The sequence below is a fragment of the Bombus vosnesenskii genome, unplaced genomic scaffold (assembly GCF_011952255.1).
Source record: "Bombus vosnesenskii isolate JDL3184/JDL3185 unplaced genomic scaffold, Bvos_JDL3184-5_v1.1 scf7180000013286, whole genome shotgun sequence".
Taxonomy (NCBI): domain Eukaryota; kingdom Metazoa; phylum Arthropoda; class Insecta; order Hymenoptera; family Apidae; genus Bombus; species Bombus vosnesenskii.
Window position 1 is genome coordinate 903582 of NW_022882939.1, and position 22563 is coordinate 926144.

At 36.5% G+C, this 22563-nt stretch overlaps 1 protein-coding gene across 3 annotated transcripts in view; it reads left to right on the forward strand.

Moving 5' to 3' along the window:
• Positions 1 to 969: 969 nt before the first annotated feature.
• LOC117232336 (chorion peroxidase) overlaps positions 970 to 22563 on the forward strand; it is a 33922-nt gene continuing 12328 nt past the window's right edge. For 2 of the 3 annotated variants that reach the window (XR_004493106.1, XM_033491669.1), the window contains exons 1-6: positions 971 to 1398; positions 8919 to 9119; positions 18137 to 18216; positions 18474 to 18567; positions 18907 to 19098; positions 19165 to 19361. Coding sequence is in view for 2 of the 3 variants with exons in the window: in XM_033491669.1 (XP_033347560.1) it covers positions 1391 to 1398; positions 8919 to 9119; positions 18137 to 18216; positions 18474 to 18567; positions 18907 to 19098; positions 19165 to 19361 (772 nt within the window). In the remaining variant the exon portion in view is untranslated. Of the gene's footprint in view, positions 1399 to 8918; positions 9120 to 18136; positions 18217 to 18473; positions 18568 to 18906; positions 19099 to 19164; positions 19362 to 22563 lie in introns of all 3 variants that reach the window. The other variant, XM_033491668.1, reaches the window with a different exon arrangement.

The window sequence follows — 22563 nt, forward strand, 5'->3', positions numbered from 1 at the left end:
AATTAGGTAAACGACAATAAATAATCATCCCAGGCCTATTTAAATAATCTTAGTACCAGCTCTTTAATTCACATACAACATAGTTCATTACGACACAAAGTTTCTTACGATTTCCATGCGATTCGATTTCAATTCAACCCTAACGAATCCAGCCTAATCCTAACCTACCCCAAAATGAAAAGAAGACAGAAGATTGAGGGATTAAGGTTAAGTTTCATTCCGAGTATGTTACGCGTTCCCTAAATTCATCCTGATTACGATTTGACAGTAGAACACGATAAATTCATCAAGAGATCCTAAATTCTTTCAACCACCTCAACGAACTGTCTAAACCTGTTCAAACGTCCTTTTCTAACATCAACCTTCCAAATTCTACACATAATATCCTCTACCTCCGACTCGCCTTCTTTCTGTCTGAATCCTATCTCACCCTATTCCATCGAACCTAATAACGAAAGAAAACTAGAAAACTAGAAAAGCAAGCGCGAACACAGCATAAGAAGCCAGTCTTAATTAGTCAATTCGAAGGAAACGGCGATCTTATCCGTACTTATGGATTAATCGCGGGGTTCGGGTGGCGACTTTGTACGTCACGTTATTTCGGAGAGCGCGGAGAGACAATCGATGTCTCGAATCGAGGGCAGCAACCAGCGGCTCGTTTAGAGAAAGGAAAGTCAAACGTGGACGGGAGTCTACGCCTCCTCCTCCCTCCTTCTCTCTTTCTCGCTCTCTTTGCTCCTTTTCCTCTTCTTCGTCGCCGGATAACCGCCTCTCCTGTTCTCTCTCACCTGGAGGTTGTTAGCTCGAAGTCAGGTAACTTACATTGCCTCTCGCCCCCTCCGCTGTGCCGTTCAACGGCCAACGCTTTTGGGGAGCTTTTCCACCACCATCTGCCACTGTGTGTACGTAGTCGATAAAGAACTACACGGGAACACGCGTCGAGTGAGGTTACCGCATTATATGAAACACTCGGTCAGTAAGTCTCTAACCAACAATCACTCGACACCGAGCACATCCAGTCAGTGGTCACTGACTACAACGGACAGACCGAGCCAGTAGAAGTGGCTGACTATCGTCGTACTGTCTAAGACAAATGGTGACCAGTCGAATTTGTCTGACCAGGTCTATGGAATTCGTCGTTTCGTCCCGTATCGTCTTTCTTCCCTTCGTTCTTCCTTGAGATACTTTGACACAACCCTATCTTGGGTTTTTCCTATCTTCGTCCGTGGAGGATTATTGAAAATAATCGTGGTTCGAGCAAAAAAGTGTGTCGAAAGTGCTGCTCGAGTTCGCCGATTCTGAACATTCGTCCTTGAACATCGTTCGGCGAGCATCTGCTCGGTTCGGTTTACTGGAGATCAGCCAGCAACGTGGAGCACGTGGAGACAAAATGCACAGGTAAGCTATTGTTAACGCTTGGTTGGTACGAACCACTTGCGATTGATTTATCCCGCTTATTTGTGGCCAGAGTATCTTTTCGTTTTTCTCTGTGTTAACGTTACTCGTGGTTAAAGGATGCAATTATTAGGACGTTAGAACTGCCAAATCTATAAATATATATTTTTAAGCTCCATTGTCAAGTTCTTTGTTTATAGACGCATGAAAAATACGAATGTGGAATTACAAAAATTAATACGATTTTTATCTAAGTAGAAATATGATCATTGTTTGTAACATACGAAATATCGGATTTTGATGATATCAATTTTCTGAAGCCCCTTCCTTTCGTAAACATTTTTCACTTTTCGAGGATCATTTCATATGTCGCCCTAGAACCGAGAATTTCCTTCTTCGTACGTGATTTTAATTTTTTAATTTCTAATTAATTAATCTTCTAATCTTCTATCTAATCTTAATTAAACATATATATAAATCTTTTAAATATTTACACGTATCATTACATATAAATGTATATAAATCTTGTTTGGGATTCAGCGAAATATGACTTATTAGAAATTATATATGTCATATATTACTACTTCTATATCAATTTACTTCCATCGCATCACTTCCATCGTAATCATCATTAAGAGTACAATAATATTAACTTACATATTAAAGTTTGGTAGTTCTCATGTTAGAAAGATTCCTTCTATTTAAAACGTAATCACTGAGGCATTAGATGTTTCGTGTTTCACGTTGATACTTTAATGTTAGAACATTAGATGAGATATCGATGAGAAGAAAGCTTGGCCTTTCTCAATAGATCCTGTTAACGTTACTCGCAGCCGTTCACAAAACAAATTAATTGCTAGAATGTTCAAAGGATTCTACCAGTTCGAGCAGCTAAAAGCTAGGAAATTAGTCAACGTACACCTCACGAGATCAGCACAAATTTTCGCGTATATTTGTCCCCTTTCTTCCTCTCTCAGTCTCATTATTAGTCGTTTCTAAAACGATCTGATCATTAGACCATTAATACGATCCCATTACCATTAAAAGGATCCCTCCTTCAAAGAATAATCGCTGAAGAATAAGAGAAAGCTGTTTGATTCGCAGCTGAAAAGAAAGATTGATATCGCTGACGGTAATGTATATCTAAAAGAGCAGTAATAATGATGTAATCGTTACAGTGTTAGCGTCATGTTTAATCTAAAGTCTTCAAACAAAACAACGTCTAAATAGTCTACTTACACTTCACAATTACCATTCGTGGAAATTAACGACCGATAAACGGCGCTCTCTTGCATCCATGTTTAAAGTATTGCGTTTTTCAAAGCACGCGTAATGAAAGCTGAACTCAGCACGAGAACAATTACAATTGCCCCAAAAAATGCATTCTGGCGTAATGCATAATTACGGTTAATCACGAGCTGACTGCTTTAAAGGATCGCTCTATTTTCAATGCAGTTCCGTTCAGTCAGAGAGAAACACGATAAAAGAAACACGATTCGACGATGACACAATTGTCGAAGGGGCTGCTGCGATAAGGAGGCAGCTTCATTTTTCAATAACTCGCGTAAACCAACAGAAATCGATGTAAAGTTAAATTACTTTCTACAAACGTGATTTAAGTTATCAGTGATCAACTGATATTCGTAGTAATAAAATTTCTAACTATTTTGAGTATGAAAGCTCTAACTTTCTTTCTCTTTCGATGAATATAATTGAAGGTTACAAGGAAAAAACGTGATAAATCGTATTTCTTATTTTCTGTGGAGAAGCAATATAATTGAAAATGAAATATGTATGTTTTTAAACATATCCTTCGTCCGCTCCAAAATTTAAAAAATATTGTTCGACATAATAATAAAATGTTACAGATACAAGACATTAAAGTATTACTCTTTTTATTATACCTTGTTAATTATACGTTTGACTTCGTCAAGTATTCGGTTCTTTTTAAGAAACATCTTTAAACTTAATAAGTTGTTTTATAATTTTTAATTACGTTATTACGAATTAAAATTCCCCCGTTTAATGATAACGTGATATTAAAACCAGGAAACGAGCAAAAGTGTACTTAACATGTTTCTCTCCTGCGATATTTAATTTAAATATGGCAGCTGGCTCTTGATCGCTGCGAAATCTTTCAGTCGTTCGTTTTCTCGGCACGTTTCCATCGATAACGAATTCACCAACGATCATGGAAATCGATTTTACGGTTTACACTTAGGGACAAAAACAAGCGGACAGCTAATGGAAATGAGTATCAATGGAGCTCATTCGAGTTAATATAATTAACTTTTATTTATTATTACATTTTGAAATTTTAGTACAAAAGCCTTTTGCGATTGATGCTTATCTTACCTAATTTCATCAATTTTGAATTAACCGACTTGCCAAATAACCGACACGTATCATCATAGTACATTATTATTTATTTAATTATTATTTAGCAAATAATCGAAGTTAGTATTTACATTTGTGTGCAAATAAGCCGTTGTTTAACAAAATTTCACTGATACCTATTTCCATTACCTCTCCGCTCATTTTTGTCCCCGACTTTTATCCAAAAGGGCAACGTCGACGCCGGGACCGACGTACAATCTTATCGAGAGAAGAGCGCATCGCGAAATTGGATTCAATCATTCGTTGCATCGAGTTGGTAAGAAAAGTGAAAGGATCCGCGATAGACGCAGCGAGAAAGTAATCCACGATGTTTATTTCGATCGGACCTCTTATCGTAATCGAGTCTCGTACGCGTAACGCGTAATCTAACAGTGTTATCAGTCGTTTCTATCGGTAAACCGTATTAACGATTTTAATCTATAAGTGAAATTCAAGTGAAATTCTACGCGCGTTTACGCACTTTCACTGGTGATATGCACACAGCGGATGGTTATTTTGTTGGTACTCTTATGAACTTGATTGAGGAAGCTTGAAGTAAATTTCAAACATTTACGCATTATAACGAAATTCATTGAGCACGTGTAATTTACCTTGAAACGAATCAAGTTAGAAATTTTGTCTATGTTGAAATTCACTGATTATAGAATGAAAATATTTCGTTATTCGTACGTGGAAACAAAATCAATAAATTTTGAAAAATTCACCTAGTTATTAGACCATGAACTTTTATGAAACTTCGTATTTTCGTGCAAGTAACTGTCGTTATAACCCTGTTCGGTTTGGTTCGAGTACTTGTAGTTTCGTATGTTTTCAGAGCCTGCTTGTTCTCGACTTTACAGCTTTCGCTGGCTTCCGGTACGCCGCGCCGTACGATTTCTTACGTTTCTCGATCCGATTTCTCGGCGTTACGCGGTTAGAATACCGGGCCAATTTACGTAAATTGTCGTGATAACATTTACATATCTTCGTACGAAACAAAAGAGAAAAGATCAAACACGCTTTACATAAATATAATGGAATACAGCAATCCCCTTCTATGTTTAATCGGCACAAAAATACGGGCAAATTAAATTCAAATCGTCGCAAATGACTAGACCGTGATTGCTTATGCTTGAAAAAGAGCGAAAATGAAACAATAGAAGAGGAGGCAGCGAAGTAGAAAATTAAATAATCGTCACTCGTAGAAACTGTTCTAGCGTTACAACGATGATCGTTACCGTGACAAGGATGCTCTATTGTCGATCAGTTGTCCATTATTGATGTATTATCGATCGTGTTACCAACGATGTAATTGCGAGGTATTATACTTTGTTCGGTGTTGCGCTTCAGGGATCCGTTGCAGAGAGTTACGCCTCTGATTTCACAATGATTTCGTTGATGAACTATTATTTACAGATATTTATAAAGAATTACAATCGCTCCATTACGCTGCAATCGTTGATTCCCCATTGACAAAGCATATTAGTCATTTCGTAATGATCGCTGAATGTTACCTGCAAGTGGGTGAAGAAACAGAAAGTTCGGCTCAATGCTTCCAGCTTATTTCTATTTCATTTTAGAAGAATATTTCCTGAACGTAACGATTTGTCTGATAAATGATATAGCTACGAACAGAATAATTCTGTATGGAAACTCGCATAAGAAATGCGACACGAAATGCTTTAATACTCGAAACTCCCGTTGTAAAAATTTTCTTCGAAAATAATCAAGAATAAGTAACGTAATAACTTTTCGTTGAAAAAATTCCGTTTAAAAATGTTTCATCTACTCGTGCATCTAATTACATTTCGTCTGTAAGTCGCAGTTTTGTTGACAATTGCAGAAAAATCTGCGGTCTACTAATCGTACGAGAGAAACACTAGCTTCTTTGCTTTCTGGTCACTTTGCGTGGCCTGCGGCACGGACGAAACGTGCCGATGTTTAAAACCGGTCGCGACGCATTCGATTTCATAAGGTCTATTGACCGATTGCCTTTAGTCAATGACTCTAGCTGAACCGACGTGAATACGACTCGAGGAATCCCCCGTGAATCGTATCGAAACACCATAAATCTCGCAAGTGCAGCAGGTATAGATTACTCTAGAATCTAATGAATTCGTGGCTTGCGTCTTGTGACTTTTTCCCCTGTGTGTTTCTTAGAGAAACGGAGGAGTAGCATGACAGAGATTCTTTGGCACGTGCATAAAATTGATAACATAGACGTAGGAGAACTTGTTGAAAAGCAATTTCACTGGATGATTCCTAATGAAATAGAGATAGGATGAGAGGTAATCGAGTTTGGTCAGAATATCTGAGCGCAGGATGTTCAGCAAGGAGTGACGCATCCAAGAAACGTTCGTCCATCCAAACACGCATCCAGAAAACAACATCAAAGTGAAATATACCATAAACTTTTTAAAGTAACTTTTTCAAATGCAGACATCAGGACACGTTGTAGTATCGTATAGTGACACAGAAATTGATTATCACTTTGCATTTTTAACGATTGAAGAAGATGAAGTTCATTTATCTTTCTTCATATGTAATTGAATATCGAAAACTTTGAATTTGACTATTTCATATGCAAAGCTAAGCTTGTTGAAGAAGTCAGATTTTAAAAATAATATTCTACAGAAGCTCCGTGTAAAAATTGACAAGCGCAAATTTACGAGAGAAATCTTACGCGTTCTGATTTTTTTTTTTATAAATAATTTCTTATATTCCTCTTCAACTTTTCGATCTTTTATACAAAATTTCAAACTTGACTACCGTATCAAACATGCTGTTTTATTTCAACGTACTTCATGCAATTCCTCGTTATACCATAGAGAACAACATCGCCGTAGTGCAAATATACATAGTTCTCATTCCACCACGTATGCAGTTTCTTCATCCTGAATTCATGCATCGTCGGGAATGGGCGAGCACGTGCTCATTGCAGTAAGATATAAAAACAGATTGATCTACATGATTTCATTTTTGCATTCATAAAAAAATAAAGCAACAGTATAAAATTACAAATTCTGAAGATTCTTTGAACCTCACGAAAGTCAAGGTATACTGCCGCGTTATTCATCGTCTCTCGAAATTGTGCAACGAATATTCGATGGAAGAAACTACAATAATTACACAAATTCAGCGCCTAAGGTTTTGCTGGTTTATACATTTGCGGATCAATTTTCTGCTATGGAAACAAAATTAAAAAATAGATTATATCACGTTGGATTGATCGTTAGAGGCCAGATATGGAAGCTAAATGTTTTTCCTTTCCATTCTTTGACGTTTCGAGTTGGTAACGAGCAGGCTGAATTTCTAAACTCGATGTTTCAACTGGCAAACTGTTACATAATATCGATGGTATTCTAGTTGGCTAATCGGTAGTCGGCCTTACTAATTAATACTTTTATTTGAAAAAAATCGTTAAATACATGTTTTATTGCTTGTATTCGAAAATGTTTTTAAACGAACGTGATTCACAGCTATGAGACATTTATGTTTGCTCGAGATCAGTCTAATAACACAATATTAAATAAAATAAATTTATATGATTATATCGTTCAAATTTCAAGCCAATATGAAAATGTGTATAAAAGTTACAAGATATTTATTGGAAACACATATTTGGTAAGAAATTAGTATACAGCATGTGAATAATCGCCTTAAACATATAATACGCGTTAAATATGGTCCACTGAATATTAAGGTTTATTAATGCAATGGATAATTGATTGTTTAAATAATTTTGTGATGTCTGCGAAATATATTCTTGTACGAAATATCTTGCAATTTCAAAGTACATATATTCCCAGATCTATTTCGAACTTCACTAACTTCATCAAATTTCGAAATGTTTCATACAGCACACGTAATACATTCATGAGAGATGTCGAATAATTTCGCTAACCTGTGTATAGTAATCTCAATTTACAATTCGTCATAAAGAATATAGGATCTTGAGGTGTATCTCATTGATCCTATAAACGGGTAAATCAAACGCGCGACGTTCTGCGCTAACGAAATAAACTGAAAATTCATCCAGGCTTATTATTCAACTCGTTCGACGAACCGATCAACACCGAGACAGACACACCAGACGGACTAATCCGAGCAGATAATTGTCGGGGTTTTAGAATAAAAGGTGAATGTCCTCGGACCAGTTTTCCATCTGAATATAACGTAGAAACGAGAGCAATGCATAATTTTCGATGAAACCAACGAGAAAATATCACTCGGTTACAGTTATACGTACACGACCGCGATAAATAAATCGACACTCGGTTGCCTCCACGTCCAAGGTGGACACATTCTCCCGAGACTTGGTCGAAACCAATGTTACTTGGAATAGAATGGAACAACAAGCATTTGCATTCGCTTTGCAATGTAAATAAAGCACGTAGTAATTGATCGTTTTTCTCGCCAATCATTTTTTACTTTCTAATCCCACGATCATAATCGTTTTTTAACTTCCTTAAATGTTACATTTACGTTGCCATAGCGAAGTTTCGAGCCACTCTTTTCAAACCTAATCCTTTGTAAGAAGGTTACCAAATTAATTTACCTTCCATTGATATTTACCTAGCCACCATCAAACTTCTAACAATCGCAGATTTCATTAAACCAACGTGTAATTCACGTGTAATTCCCCAAAATTTAAAATCCGGTTCTAAGAATCTTTCGATCAACTCATAACGAAAAAGATCAATCTGAAACACGAGTAACTATCTACTGTCATAAATATCTACCTAACCTATGTAAATTATCCTTTCTAGTCATTTATTACCCATTTATATTTTATTATTCCAAAGAATGATATTTCAACGATTCGCAACTGTGTACATTGCTTCCAAATTACTTATCATAAGTATTTATTAAACCTAACTTCCTAAATAATAAATTGTTGAAGCAAAATCTACAGTTTACTAACAGTTTACTAAGAGTTTACAGTTTGCTAAGTAATTCAAGAATTCAGCAACCCTTAACGCAAAAATCGATTACGAAATACCATGAAAGGGGTGTGAAACAAAGTGATTGCCAACAGCCGCAAACACAGGCTACAAGCGATTTCGGTTGAATATTCAGCCGTGATTGGTTCGCGATATAACCCCGATGCCACAGAGAAGATAATCGTCGTTGTTACAATGTTGCAGATCCGTGATAGGGCGGACACGATCCGCGATAATCGGGCTCTTGCTGCTACTGGCGACCTGGCGAAACAACGATAGCTGCGACGGCCTGCAATATCAGCCGGTCGAGGTTTATGCAAACGGCGATGACTGCGCGTTGATCCTCAGCGGGCCAGGAAGGACCAGCGTCTTCGATTACACATACAATTTGCTACGTGGCTCCTTGTAAGTAACGTTAATATCACTGCAAATACGTATACACGACGTATAATACACACGAATGCTTTGATACTATTTCGAACAGGATTGTTCGACTATATATTATATGTAGAGTGAGGTAAACTCGAGCGAACCGCCGTGGGCGAAGATTCTTTTGCAGTTGATTTATTAGCCGGTGCTCTGGGTACATATCTATATTAGTTTGTTACGACATTCTCCTTAGAGAGTTCGAAGAATGTTTACCGTGATGGGACGTTTCTTATGTTTGAAAAGATTATGTTGTTTCGACGGAGATGAGAATTGGAAATTAAACTGTTACATCAAACCGTCAAGATTCGTTTTAATGTTTCCTTTTAGAGAGATATTGGGATATTGGAAAACGCAGACAAGTATACGTTCTTGTCTAAGCATCACTAGATTGGTTTAAGTCACTAGATCAATTTCAAATATGTAATTATTTAACGTTCAATACAATTTGATATAGAACGTAGAATGTAACTCATCAGCGCATATTTTACAATTTTGCAAAGAAATAGATTAATATGATATATGATTGCAACAATAATTTGAAACTCATAAAGAATCTAATAACAGATCAGACGTTACGAATCCGACACGATATCCATTGCAATAAAAAAAAAGAGATATTTAACGAGGGTTAAACACTCAAATATCATATGTATCATACAAACAGATCTAGTAACATCTCCTTTCAATCGGCAGAAGTTTGAGGCAAAAGAGGCAAACTCTAACCCCAAGGCATATCTTACGATGTGTAATATTGCAATTATCGCACATTTCTCCATTGATTACAATCTTAATTATAGCTCGATATTAAATCCGGCAATTTGTCGATAAGGAGTTAACGATCGCCGCTGGTAAGCTCGTTGTTACGCGATATTTTCCTTGTACCGATCCTTCCACCCGATCTCTGTTACCATGGTACGTTCAAAAGGCACGTGCAACGTGTAATTATGTCCTTCGGACGTTTCACGTGGCTTCGGGTTGGCCGAATTAAAGCATGATCTTACACAAGACCTGCAAGACCTCCACCGATATTTTCGAGGTCTAGAGAAAGCAGGAACAACAGTCGATGTTGACTGAACTTTCACTATCCATCTAACCTTTGTTGCTGAGATAATATTAGATTACTATCGCACAAATCGCCCAGCGAAATATCTTTCTCAAACTCTTCCCACATAGCGGGTCATGTATGTCATAAACCAAACTTTCATTCACTTCCTGTTATATATATACATGTGTATACAAGGTGTGGCCGAATAACACGCAGAAGCGGGCACGAGGTAGTCCCTTGTGAAAAAATAAGGACAAAATATGGAACAAAATTTTGTCACTTAAGCTTTAGCTTTCGAGAAAATCGAGTTCGAATTTGTTTAGTTAAGAATCGATCTAGTACTTACATGCGTATGATAAATTTTCAAATTTATTTTTTCGGACACAAAGCGTCTCGAGAAAAAATTTTATTCTGCATTTTCGACTTATTTTCACACGTAGAATGACCTGATTATGACCCGCCGATTATTTTGCCCTGTCTAGTCCGGAATTAGTCACATTCAAGAATACTTGATAAGTTTTCAAACTCGATTTTCTCGCAAACTAAGACTTAAATGGAAAAATTTTATTTTATCGTAAGGAATCACCTCGTGTGCCTGCTTGTACATGTTATTGTACAATTCAAGATATCCGCTATATACATACTATTATTAGATCTACTATTTATTATTGGTGTATCTTGTTGATACATTACGATGCCATTACTTCTTTAATTTTTTATTATTTTTCTGATAAATGATATAATTCCTTCTACGTTTGGAATATTTAATTATTTTGTTCTTGGGAATAATTCAACATCCTCTATATAATTGTATGGAAACCTCGAATAAAAATCTATAGCATATTCTGGTTAAAGTTGAATCAACAATGAAGTACGATGTAACGTGGAGCACGAGAAGCACGTTAGATGTTTGAAACTCATGAAACAATGTAACTTAAAAACTGTTTTCCCCAAAATCTGTTAAATAAGTTTTAGATTTTCATTGGAATTTTCCTTGCTACCTAAAATGCTAAAATATTACCTTGCTACGATCCTCTAGTTATCATATGTATTTCAGCCTTGATTCCAGTTCAGCAAACAAAAGTAATAGCATTTGTCTCACAGCTGTCCGCCTCGTGATAACTTTAACATAGTTTAATCGAGTTGCTGAACGCTTGATAATGATTTATCATAGCAAAATAAAAAGTTCACTTCTGCAACATGTAACCGTGAGAACACGTAATGAGAGCGTACCGTTACACATCATGGAAAACTTGATCTCCTTTTGTTTATCGATGCGGATAATACAATGAAATACTGTTGTAACTACTAGTTACAGAACCTTGAAACGAAATATGGAGCTGTACGGTGTTTCTTGACATTTTAAGAAAGCAAGAACGACGGAGATCGTTCGAGGAGAAGAAAACGATGAAATGGCTATGAAATTGACGGGAAAGAGATAAAGTTGTTGCGTTATTCATGATAATTATTATAGAGACTCGTCTATTTCCTGACAGATATACAACGACCACTGGTACATGAATTATTAATAGGAAACCGATAACAAGCAGACCGAACTTGCTGATCAACTTTAAGTTACTGTCTCTGATTATAATACAAAAGGTGATCGTCGTTTTAAACAGGTTCAAAAGATATCGTTATTCGAGATGCTCCACGAAACTTGGACGTGTCTATTTTCAACATATTTACGATCTTCACTTTTACTATAGCTAGCTTCTTAATATTCGTGAAAGTGGAAATGTATCTCGTGATTGAATTCGTATAAAATACACGAAAGTATAAGGGCGCTTGGATAGTTTGAGACTCTATAACGAGTTATAATCCATCGATCGGTGTGAGTCTGAGGGAAACAGAACGTAATAGAAATGAACGAGTATCGATATCTCTAGATGCAATAATATAATCATAATTATTGAAAATGTAAAGATATGCTGTCACGACATTACTAATAGGACAGAAGAACTCGAAGATCGATATTCTAAGAATTCTTATTGAGAAAGAAACTATACGTGAAATTATTAAACGAGGATTATAGCTTGAACTATGTATATCTATATCATCGATGAAATTTTACAAGTTACAAGTTACAAGTTATCGACATCGATAAATTCTGTTGCATAACGTCAACAAATTTGGTAATAAGATAAACAGCGTTTCGCAAGTAAATTTTACAAATTACAAATAATCTGATTGGGATGGTCGACGTAAGATTGCAAAATTATAAGAAATCAATCTATGATTTATAATTAAAAACACGACGTTAGCGAATTATTCCAGAAAAGGACCTAGAATCTCAATGGAACAAGAAAAGTACTTTTCTTCATCGTCCTAATAGTTAGAAAACTACTGCAAGAATAATGAGTGACATTTCTACGAGGAGTTTAAGATCTCTGATCGAACGTCGCATTATCTACAAACATAACGACGTACAAATCGTCCAGGAGATTCCTGTTGCTTTGCAAACATCTTGCCTAACGCGAAATCGATTTATTAATCCCATTTCTGGACGAAGATTCACGAGACGCTGTATCGTCGCGACAGAGCATGATTCTGTCAGTTCTAACGAGGCATAATGCGATTGCATCGTTTCCTCGCAATTACCAGATTCGAACAGGCTACGCGTGCCCGTGTACCCCATAAACGTTATTGCACGTTAACGCGAACGAACGTGAGTTGTCGACGGCTCGTGCAGTCACGATTAAATCTTCCGATCGCGAAAAAAAAAAAAGAAAACCGTCACGGCTATTCGTGATCCTTTTGAGGACGACCGCTAATAAAACACGACAGATCTGCTTGGGATAAAAGGAAGCAACGATCCGGTCGCGAATCCGCCACGTTCAAAGATGTAACGAGGATAATTAGAAAGTTCCATGCAATCATGCGATCTGATAATGATGCATTGTGAAAATTTACTCTGCAACGCGTATATTACCTTTCCTTCTGATTCGTTTTTGAAAATAGCGAAACCTTACTTTCCAATTTTCGACTTTCTGTATTTTTTCTTTCTTTTTTTTTTTTTTTGTAAGATAATGGAAATTTTCCAATGGTTGGAAACAATATTTGCACACGAGCTTCATTCTCTAACGAAACGTTTTTTTATCAGATTGTACATTTCAGTTCTAGAATATGAATTTTGTATACTTATAGGAAAATACTTGATGATGCGAAATTTAACACACTTGGCCTTAATTAGAAGGTATGTAGAAACAGTTGAAAGTACGTAGAAATACATTTTGAATACGAGAAAGTTTGCTTGCTTTTTATCGTTTCCGAGCGTGTGTTGCACAATTTGGAAAAATTCTATTTCTTTTCAACGGTAGATCTCTTAGAAAGTTCTCACTTTTGAAAATTCCAGTTGTATATGATGATAGTTGGGTTCCAAGCCTATAATAATATCCACAAGCGTTCCGATAGTATGCTATCTGTTTACAATTACAGAATGCACGTGTAACGACACGATATTGCATGGTATCTGCTCGCTGGAATCCATACGTTTGTCTAGGGAGGATAGAAGCTGCCCGAGGACAAGATATAATGGCTCACGGCTGAGAATGCAGCAAAACGAAACACGCGACCTATCTGTGCGTTACACTTGCACTTACTAACCTCGGTGAAAGCCAAATCGACACATGATCACGCGACTCGAATATTTTCGCAAGATATCGCCGTTACGGAGCAATGAGCCCGGTTAAAAGAATTTTCCCGGAGAATTTCCACGTCCACGGTACAATGCTCCTGATTAACGATATCGCGACGTTGTTTGCTTCTATCAAATCGACGTTTCGTTAAAAATTAACGAGACAGTTCGTTCCAATCCTCTCGATCTTCCTTTGGAATTGGAAATCTGTGTATTTCTGAGAAAATAGAATTACACGATCGTCTATAAAAATGATAATTTTCCACTTTGATTCGGAAATTATGAAGCAATAATAGTTACAAGTAAAATAATCCTATACTGCGGCAAATAGAACTGTTATGCACATAAACGAGTCTCTTTAACGATTCGTTGATAATCAAACGTTTCGTATGTTTCACAATCTAATAACAACACGCAAAAGCATATGCAAGTGATTAAAAGTAATTCATCTATATACAATAAAATTATATAACATTAGCGTGAATGAGTGGAATACTATGCACAATACGTTATTTACGCAGAAGCCGATGTATCATTATAAGACTATCATCATCAATATCAATCATTTGACTTCTGGAAAGCAAAAGGACACTAATCATACACTTTGCTACTAAATATGAGAGATTTGTATATACACAGAAAGCAGATTTAACACGCGGTATAAAGTTTGATTTCTAAGTAGCTCGTGTGATATAGAGGACAGTGAATGTTTTAATAGTAGCACTGACATAATATGTCACTGGCACAATGGTGTACTAAGAGACGGGCAGTGTTAAGGATAATTTTTCTTGGTCACGAGAATATGTGGAAAACATCGATTCGGTTATCGATACTACCGTTAAGATTCAGCCTTGTACAGCGATACTCTGTCAGCTGATACTGAATGGAATAGAAAATCTATAGCTTGTGCAATTAATACGGAGATCGTGTTCCTGGTCTCGTTACGTCGACAATGAATATTCCGTAATGCGGTGTAACTTTTCAATTTATATTCTATGAATGTGGTTCGTTCCAGTTCGTCTTTGCACAAGGCATGTTTATGGAGCGAGTTAAAGAGACAAAATAGGTTACGAAATATCGGTAAAATAAAGGAAATAATTGAAATGAAGGAAAAGAAATTGAATTGAAGGGGAATTTGAAGAGCGAAGAATTTTTGCACGCGTGCGAGTCAGTAGAAAGGAAAACAAATCTATAAATACAGTTGGAAACTTTCGTATAAATTGCTCGAGCATCTAAAAAGGTTGATCTTTTTTACGAGAAATAGATTCTTATTTTTATATTGTTTAAAGTAAATCACAAGTTCATATTTTCTGCAACTTTTCTGCTCTAACAATTAGACGCAGTTTCAATTTATCAAAGATAGTGCAAGCGTGTTCAAAATGTGCAGCAAACCGTAGCTGCATTTTGTAATATACTTCATACCTGTTCACACGTAAGACTTAACATACTCATTTCTCACTTTACTCTGTCCTCATACCGAAAGTACGTATCGTTTACTTCTGTAGTCGACTGCCAGAAATATATGAACACGATAAATTTAAGGCGAAATACATTGAAGAACGTTTAAAGTATTTCGCAATTTTCGTTTGGAAAACATCTTACGAATTACTGTTAACAATTCTTTTTAACTAATACTAACAACATCGAAATTATTAGTTCCAAATGAAACGTTTCGTTATTTATTATACACGAAGAGGAAATATTTTACGAAGAACACAATCAGAGACATTTTAAGTCTAAAAATTTGAAGAGATGTTCGAAGAAAAATGGTGTTCAATTGTTACGTTAAAGGGGAAAAGATGGCAATAAAATATAATTCGTCGCGAATCGACATCTTCGTATTGATTACAGCGGACACTTAATGATATTTATGTAACGTATACGACGCTAGAATGTTTCTGTTAAATCGCAACGAAAAGCACTTTCTACTTTAAAATTGCTCTCGGCTTCGTTACATTATACGAAATGCACTCCATGTAAGTCATTAAATGGAGGAAACGCGTTTTAAACGTGACTTTTCTTTCTAAGAATCCAGCGTAATCAAAGCAAGTGAATATGCAGAGATTGTTTTTAACGTGGTTGGCTACACGTCGCGTGTTATCACGAACGTTATAACAATACCATTCCTTTATAAAAATCGATAGAAAACGAATGCTTTCCTTAGAGAATCTTCCAGCGTATAGGAACCTATTAAATTATTCGGAAAGTTCGCAGCATTTTCTACAGTTAATTTATTCCATTATAACTCGACATCATAAATTTGACGAAACTCGAAGAGAAAAGTCTAATTATTAAATGTATTATCGGTCGATAGAAAAGATATTTTCCAACCAGAAAGAAATCATCTTAAATTCCTAAGATTTAATACCCTCTTATGACGATATGTTTGAAATGTATATTTAGGTAAAGATATAAGAAAGAAGCGGAAGATTATCAAGAGAAATGGTGTGCAAAACGCGCTAATTCTATAAAAATAACGAACTCCTTCATTTCCATTTTCACTATGTATTTTCCAAGCAAATGAATATTAGAAAGAAACACCGTAAGAACATCGTAAAAGTCCAATTACCACGATTAGATAATTCGCGATTTTAATAATCCATTTCCTAATCTCATATTTTCACAATGTTTCTGTCTGCGGGCCTTGGAAAATTGGCGCGAATAATAATTTATTAAACGTAGTAGCATACGAGTTATTAGACCAACCGCTATAACGCGAAATTACGCGGGAATGTGCTGTGTTGCAATTAAATTCAGAACGACCCTCAAGTGCATTCTCGCGAATACTTTCAGCGTGTTCCCCATTACTCTATTTAATAACGATTGTGACAGGATAATCTGTGGGAAAACGTTCCTGAGCACAAGTAGATTTCAAGGCACAATTTACGAACACCATATGAGCGACAAGAATCTTAATGAAGTTTCACGGTGGTGCATTCGAGCCGTTTAATTGATACACTCCATAAGAAGATGCAATTTTAAGACGACGTACTGAAGAAAGTAACAACCAATTTTGTTGAAAGATCAATCATATTTGGTAACTTGGATGATCAAAGGAAGAGCGAATTAGGAACTTAATTAAATCAAAATTAATATATTAACTGGGTAAATTAATGTACTAACTGCTAACTTACTTATATTTACTGTTAACTTATCACTAGATCTAATGCTGCTACTTATCGTCAAATGGTTGCGTAACGTAAAGTAAATATTGTTGTATCGAAATTTGAGGTAACTTGCGAATAATTTTTCATGATGAATCGATGATAAGATCGTATATTATTAAGATAAATAAAAAATACAGGTCCAGTGGAGTAATTTTTTCCAAAAACTCTTCTTTATCTCTAAACATAGGAAACGATACTTAAGATTCATTTAGTGAATTTTGTAACAATTTCCAAGAATTCTCGAAAATGAAAAATTCTTTTCTTCGAAACTAAGGGTCAGCTGTAAAAACTCTTTACTATACCATTATCTAAACATTTGTAAATAGAAACACAAACATATTACGTAATTAAAATCATGTAGAATATGAATATAGGACCCCAAGAAAATACCCAGAATTGAAATAACCGACCCAAGACCTAACAACAAATTGAAATTTCTCAGATTTCTTCATCGAAATTCAACTTTATCTACAATCTTCTCAACTTAGAGTTTCTCCCAAATCACTTGATCCGAATACTAGTTCGTTCGTAACAAAAAAACTAACCTTTTTCAAAGTAACGAAGCCAAGGAAAGACACCAGAAAAGAATCACCACCATCGATCATCACGGCAAGTCTCGCGGTAAGCAAAACCAACCATCGTCATCTGCTTCATTAATTAACCCAGCAATTTGTTCTGGTTAATTGCACACCCCGTCGAGCTTGGTAAAGTCAGAGGCGTGTCGAGGTCCGAAAGCAAAGAGACCGTCAACGAAAACCGGTGGTCGGTCAACCTTCGAACGTAAAAACCACGAGCGGCACGTCAATGCCATCATATTTCGTAGCGAGAAACAAGATATGTCAATTGACGTGCATTTCGCGTGCGCACGGCTCACACATGATAGTTTCGGGTTACCTTGATACAGAATATCTCCGGGCTACGGAGACGTACGCAGGTGCGTGGTGACTTGAGCGAGTCAAAAGCTGCCTGGCTAACGAAAGTAGGCTAAAACGTTAGGTAATTGACTGGAGAAAGAAAAATTGATTCGAGGAACGAAAGCAAGAAATATATAGAGAGATACCAGGGATGGTTAAGATCTAAGAACAATAAAACCCGATTCAAGGATCGAGAATACGCGTTAACTTTCCGTTTCTTCATCTTTCAGCCCAGCGACAGCTGGATCGCAGACATGCATCACCTACGACGCTGTGAATCGCGCCTACATCGAAGCCAGAAAACGCATCAGTGAGTGTTAACAAATAGGGAAGGGAAATAAGCAGTAGATGAAAAAGAATTGTTAATTATAATCGGTGCAAGTAATGAGTTACGCGGGATAATTTACCGTGTCGTTTCGTCTGTATGGAAGTTTCCTCGCGATTCAGTCGCGTTTGTCTTGAAACGATTACACCTCTAGCTCGTTATACCATTCATCCTTGGTTAACGCGTTCTTTGTTCGGTCCCGTTCGCGATCATGCTCACGCACGTTTCGTCGGTTCATGCAGATGTGGCGCAACCCAAGAGCAAAATGTGGCGACCGGAGGATCTGGCTACGGTCGGCGAACTTCTGCTGGATATCAGTTCCAACCTTGCTCAAACGTAAGAACTCGTCTATTTCTCTTTTTTCGTTTCTTACTTATTTCAGGCATTTATCAGTTAGGAGTTTTCTAAGTATCTTCAAGCGAAAAAGATTTTCGGAGAGAATCATTAGAATATTGACGATCCAACTGCTTTTATTCACAAGATTCTAAAAGAGGATCTGAAAAAGTTATCTATCGCATCGTGTGAAGCTAATCGTAAGAAGCTCCTTATAAATTCTTGAAAAAAAATTAGATAGTACATTTAACTAAGCGATAGATGTAAAAGAGGGAAATTTAGCATAGGCGGTTGCTGTAATTTGTTACATCGATAGAAAATCACTAGATTCTATTACAACAGATATGGACTAACCTTCGAGGAGATCGAGAAGAGTCTACCTCTAATCGACACTTCGAAGACTTTGATCCGCGATGTGTGCCCAGCTTTCCTAAGCAACGTGGAGTGTCGAGCTGGGAAATATCGAAGAAACGACGGTCTGTGCACGAATTTACAGAATCCAACGTGGGGCTCCACTTTATCCCCTTTCCAAAGGTAAGCCACAGCTATTAAACTCGTTTATCAATATCCTCTGATGACAAATTTTCATTTGTCATATAGATTGATGAGTCCACGATTTGCGGACGGCTTAACAGCACCTAGAATATCGGAAACAGGTCATGATTTACCATTATCACGAGTGGTGTCACGCACCATGCATCCTGATGAGGGTTATCACGATCACGCTGGCACAGTCATGGTCATCGCCTGGGGACAGTTTATGGACCACGACTATACGCTGACTGGTACCCCTCTAGGTACGATTCCAAACCCGATAATTGTCTAGTTATACGGTATAACGTACGTAGAATAAATTAAGGGATGATCAGATTTTGATAGATAGATTCAGGTCCTACAAAATATTCGTTTTGTATATAAGAGTAATATTTATGACGGTTAAAACGACTAATTCGCAAGTTTTATATTTTTCCTACATACTTCTCATTTTGATTTCTGTGGTACAAGTTTTATGATACAGGGAATGATAATTTTAGTATTAGCACTCCGACAATTTCGATAGAGATTTAATAACAGATGTAGAATGCAGTATGAGAAATTGGAAATAGACAGTTACTGTAATATATTCTATCACTAGGGGGCTACCAGAGAAAATCAATAAAATTATAGACGAGCAAATTCTGAAAGCAAGTTCTCCATTTACAAACTTTACTTGTGTAGATTTAGAAACACATTTAGAACGCGATATGCTAAATTGTAAATAGACAGTTGCGGTAATATATTCTGTCGCTGAAGGGTTGCCAGACAAAATCAATAAAATTATAGACGAGCAAATTTCCTGCCGGAATTCTGCATTTGCAAACTTTATTCCTGTAGATTTAGAAACACATCTACAACACGATATGCAAAATTTCGTAGAAACATTTGCCATAACTTCTATCGATAGAATTTATACTAAACTTCGATGAAATTCCACGAAACGAAGAAGATCCCTAAAACATACCTACTGTTTCATTAAATTCTAGTACAAAACAAGGAACAAAGCCAGCTGTACATAAACTAGAATCATACACGCATCGATGCAAGACAAATTTCTCTCTCGAGAATAATATCTCGCGATTAATCGACGAAATGACATTACAAGGAATGCCAGACAGACGAGAATGGCACGCTATCCTTAGCGAAGGGAACGGTGACCGAGAATTCGCGAGCAAAGAAAAAAAATGGAGAAAGTAACCGAGCCCCAATTTTCAATAGCAAATTACGTAATCGGTGTCGTTTGGTTGAGTTACATCAGCGTGTGCACGGGACGGCTCGTATATAGTAAACGTGTTATAGCAGACGTAGACAGCTCTCAAGCCCTTCTACGTCGAATATTTACCGTCTATCGAAACTAGGGTAACAGCCAGAGAAAGCGAACGATTGCCAGTCAGATAAACCGGTAGGCCGATCATGTGACTACCGTGGTGAAGTTTCCACGGGCTGTACGATCCACGCCAAAATCGCATGCGTCCACACGTTGCTCTCCTGGAACTTGGCAATTAGTGGTACCAGCAAGAAAGCGGTTGCTATTTTGTTGGTATATGGCAATTAATTGGATTGAATCCACGATACGAAATCAGCGACAGTGGTTCGATAGACCCGCGATAGCGAAACACGTATCGCGTTGGAAAATGAGAATTTCCTGAATTTTTTTCGGGTCGAATGGATTTGCGGGTTAATTAATTATTTTAGAGTTTCAGTTTTGTGCGTTTCCAGAGATTACTGATAGGTATTCAAGACTTTATAATTGTAGTAACAATTATGGATTTGAACTGTTGAAAACTTTCAGATGGTTAGATTTTTTACAACTTAGATTTTAATGCTTGTATTTAGAAAACAGGTGTAAGTACTTTTGATAAAATTAATGTTTATGTTTATTGTAAGAAAAATACGATCGTGTAATTGTAAATGATCTGCACAGAGTATACTTGAAGCTAGTGGTTGCGGTGTTAAATCGCGATGATTAGTATACGCATAGTTATCCTTCGATTACGATAATATGATTGATGTTACCTATGAAGTAATTCAGAATTTCTTTACTAAATTTTTAAGCACATTGAAAGAATTTCTTATCGACGATCGCTTCTATCGAAGTACATATTGCGTCATTTATAGTGGAACGTATTACGATTATTATACATATTATAGAACACTCGTTTTATGTTCACTGTACGAAATAATTGCGAAGATAAACATCCATAGTGCATTACACTGCTCATTAATAATTAATACGTGTAAATGACGATATGAATAATCATGCTCCATATACAAATGTTCCTCATAACGATAGAACAAATCTAAACCATCGTACCAACGATCTTCAATCTTCTTCAAACGGTTACACGCTCTTTCGATGAACGACGATTACCTATCCATTAAACGCGACAGAACAAGGCAACTCTTATCGCAATCTTAAAGGGGCAAGAATTAATTTATGACTTAAGACAACCATCTAATCCAGCTATATATATAAAGAACTTAACAAATACCATCAAGACAATGGGAATTAAGAGAAGTAAAAATTTAAATCGATCATCAACCGCTTAATCTACAAACAGCCTCGCGTGCTGTCTCTTACGTTACTATTCTATCTCGCCTGAAAAATCATTTCCAACATTATGGTACTCGGTATGAGAAGAGAATCGAATTCTAAAGATAATGATTCAAATTAATCCTCGTTGGTTTGATGAGATGTTGTCAGGAGGCGAGATAAATTGTTATTGTCCAGATGCAACGTATCAATTTTCTGCTTACTTTATTTGGTAATGATATTATGAAAAAAGGCTTCTTCCGAATGAAAACGTAAGAGATTGCGTAAATTTTCGTTTATTGGTTTTATCTATTAGTAACGACAACGTTCCTTTATCGGTAAGCTTATTTCATGACAAGCAATTTACGTAAATTATCTATTAGAGATTTGCATTAAATATTATCCAAATATACCTCTTAAATATATTAGGCTACACCAATTTGGACATTTCATATATTTTTGCACATAGTGTCGTGTCGATTGATGAACGAAAATTGCAAATAAAATGTCACGTCAATTTGCCTAATTGGCCCTTAACACAGTAATAAACTACGATTTATGCAAATTCTCGAAAAATTGACCTAAAGGAAATTCCTAAAAAATCCTTATGAAAAGAACAATGCTTGCATGAAGATTTATGTCACTTTTTTACGCTCTCGCGTGCTGTTTCTTACGGTACAATTTTATCTCATCAGAAAAATCATTCCCAACGTTACGGTAGCGAGTTTTGCGGTTCTCGGTTCACGCCTTCGAATCTTCCCACGTAAGCCACGAACGGGAAACGATGTATCCATATCGCGGGCACATCGACATGGAAAGTATACACGACGCTCGTGTAACCACTGTCGCGGTGGAATTAAATAAATTACGCTATCATAACAGTAGACCAACGGCTAGCTAAGGCCATATCGTATGATCGATGAGCTGGT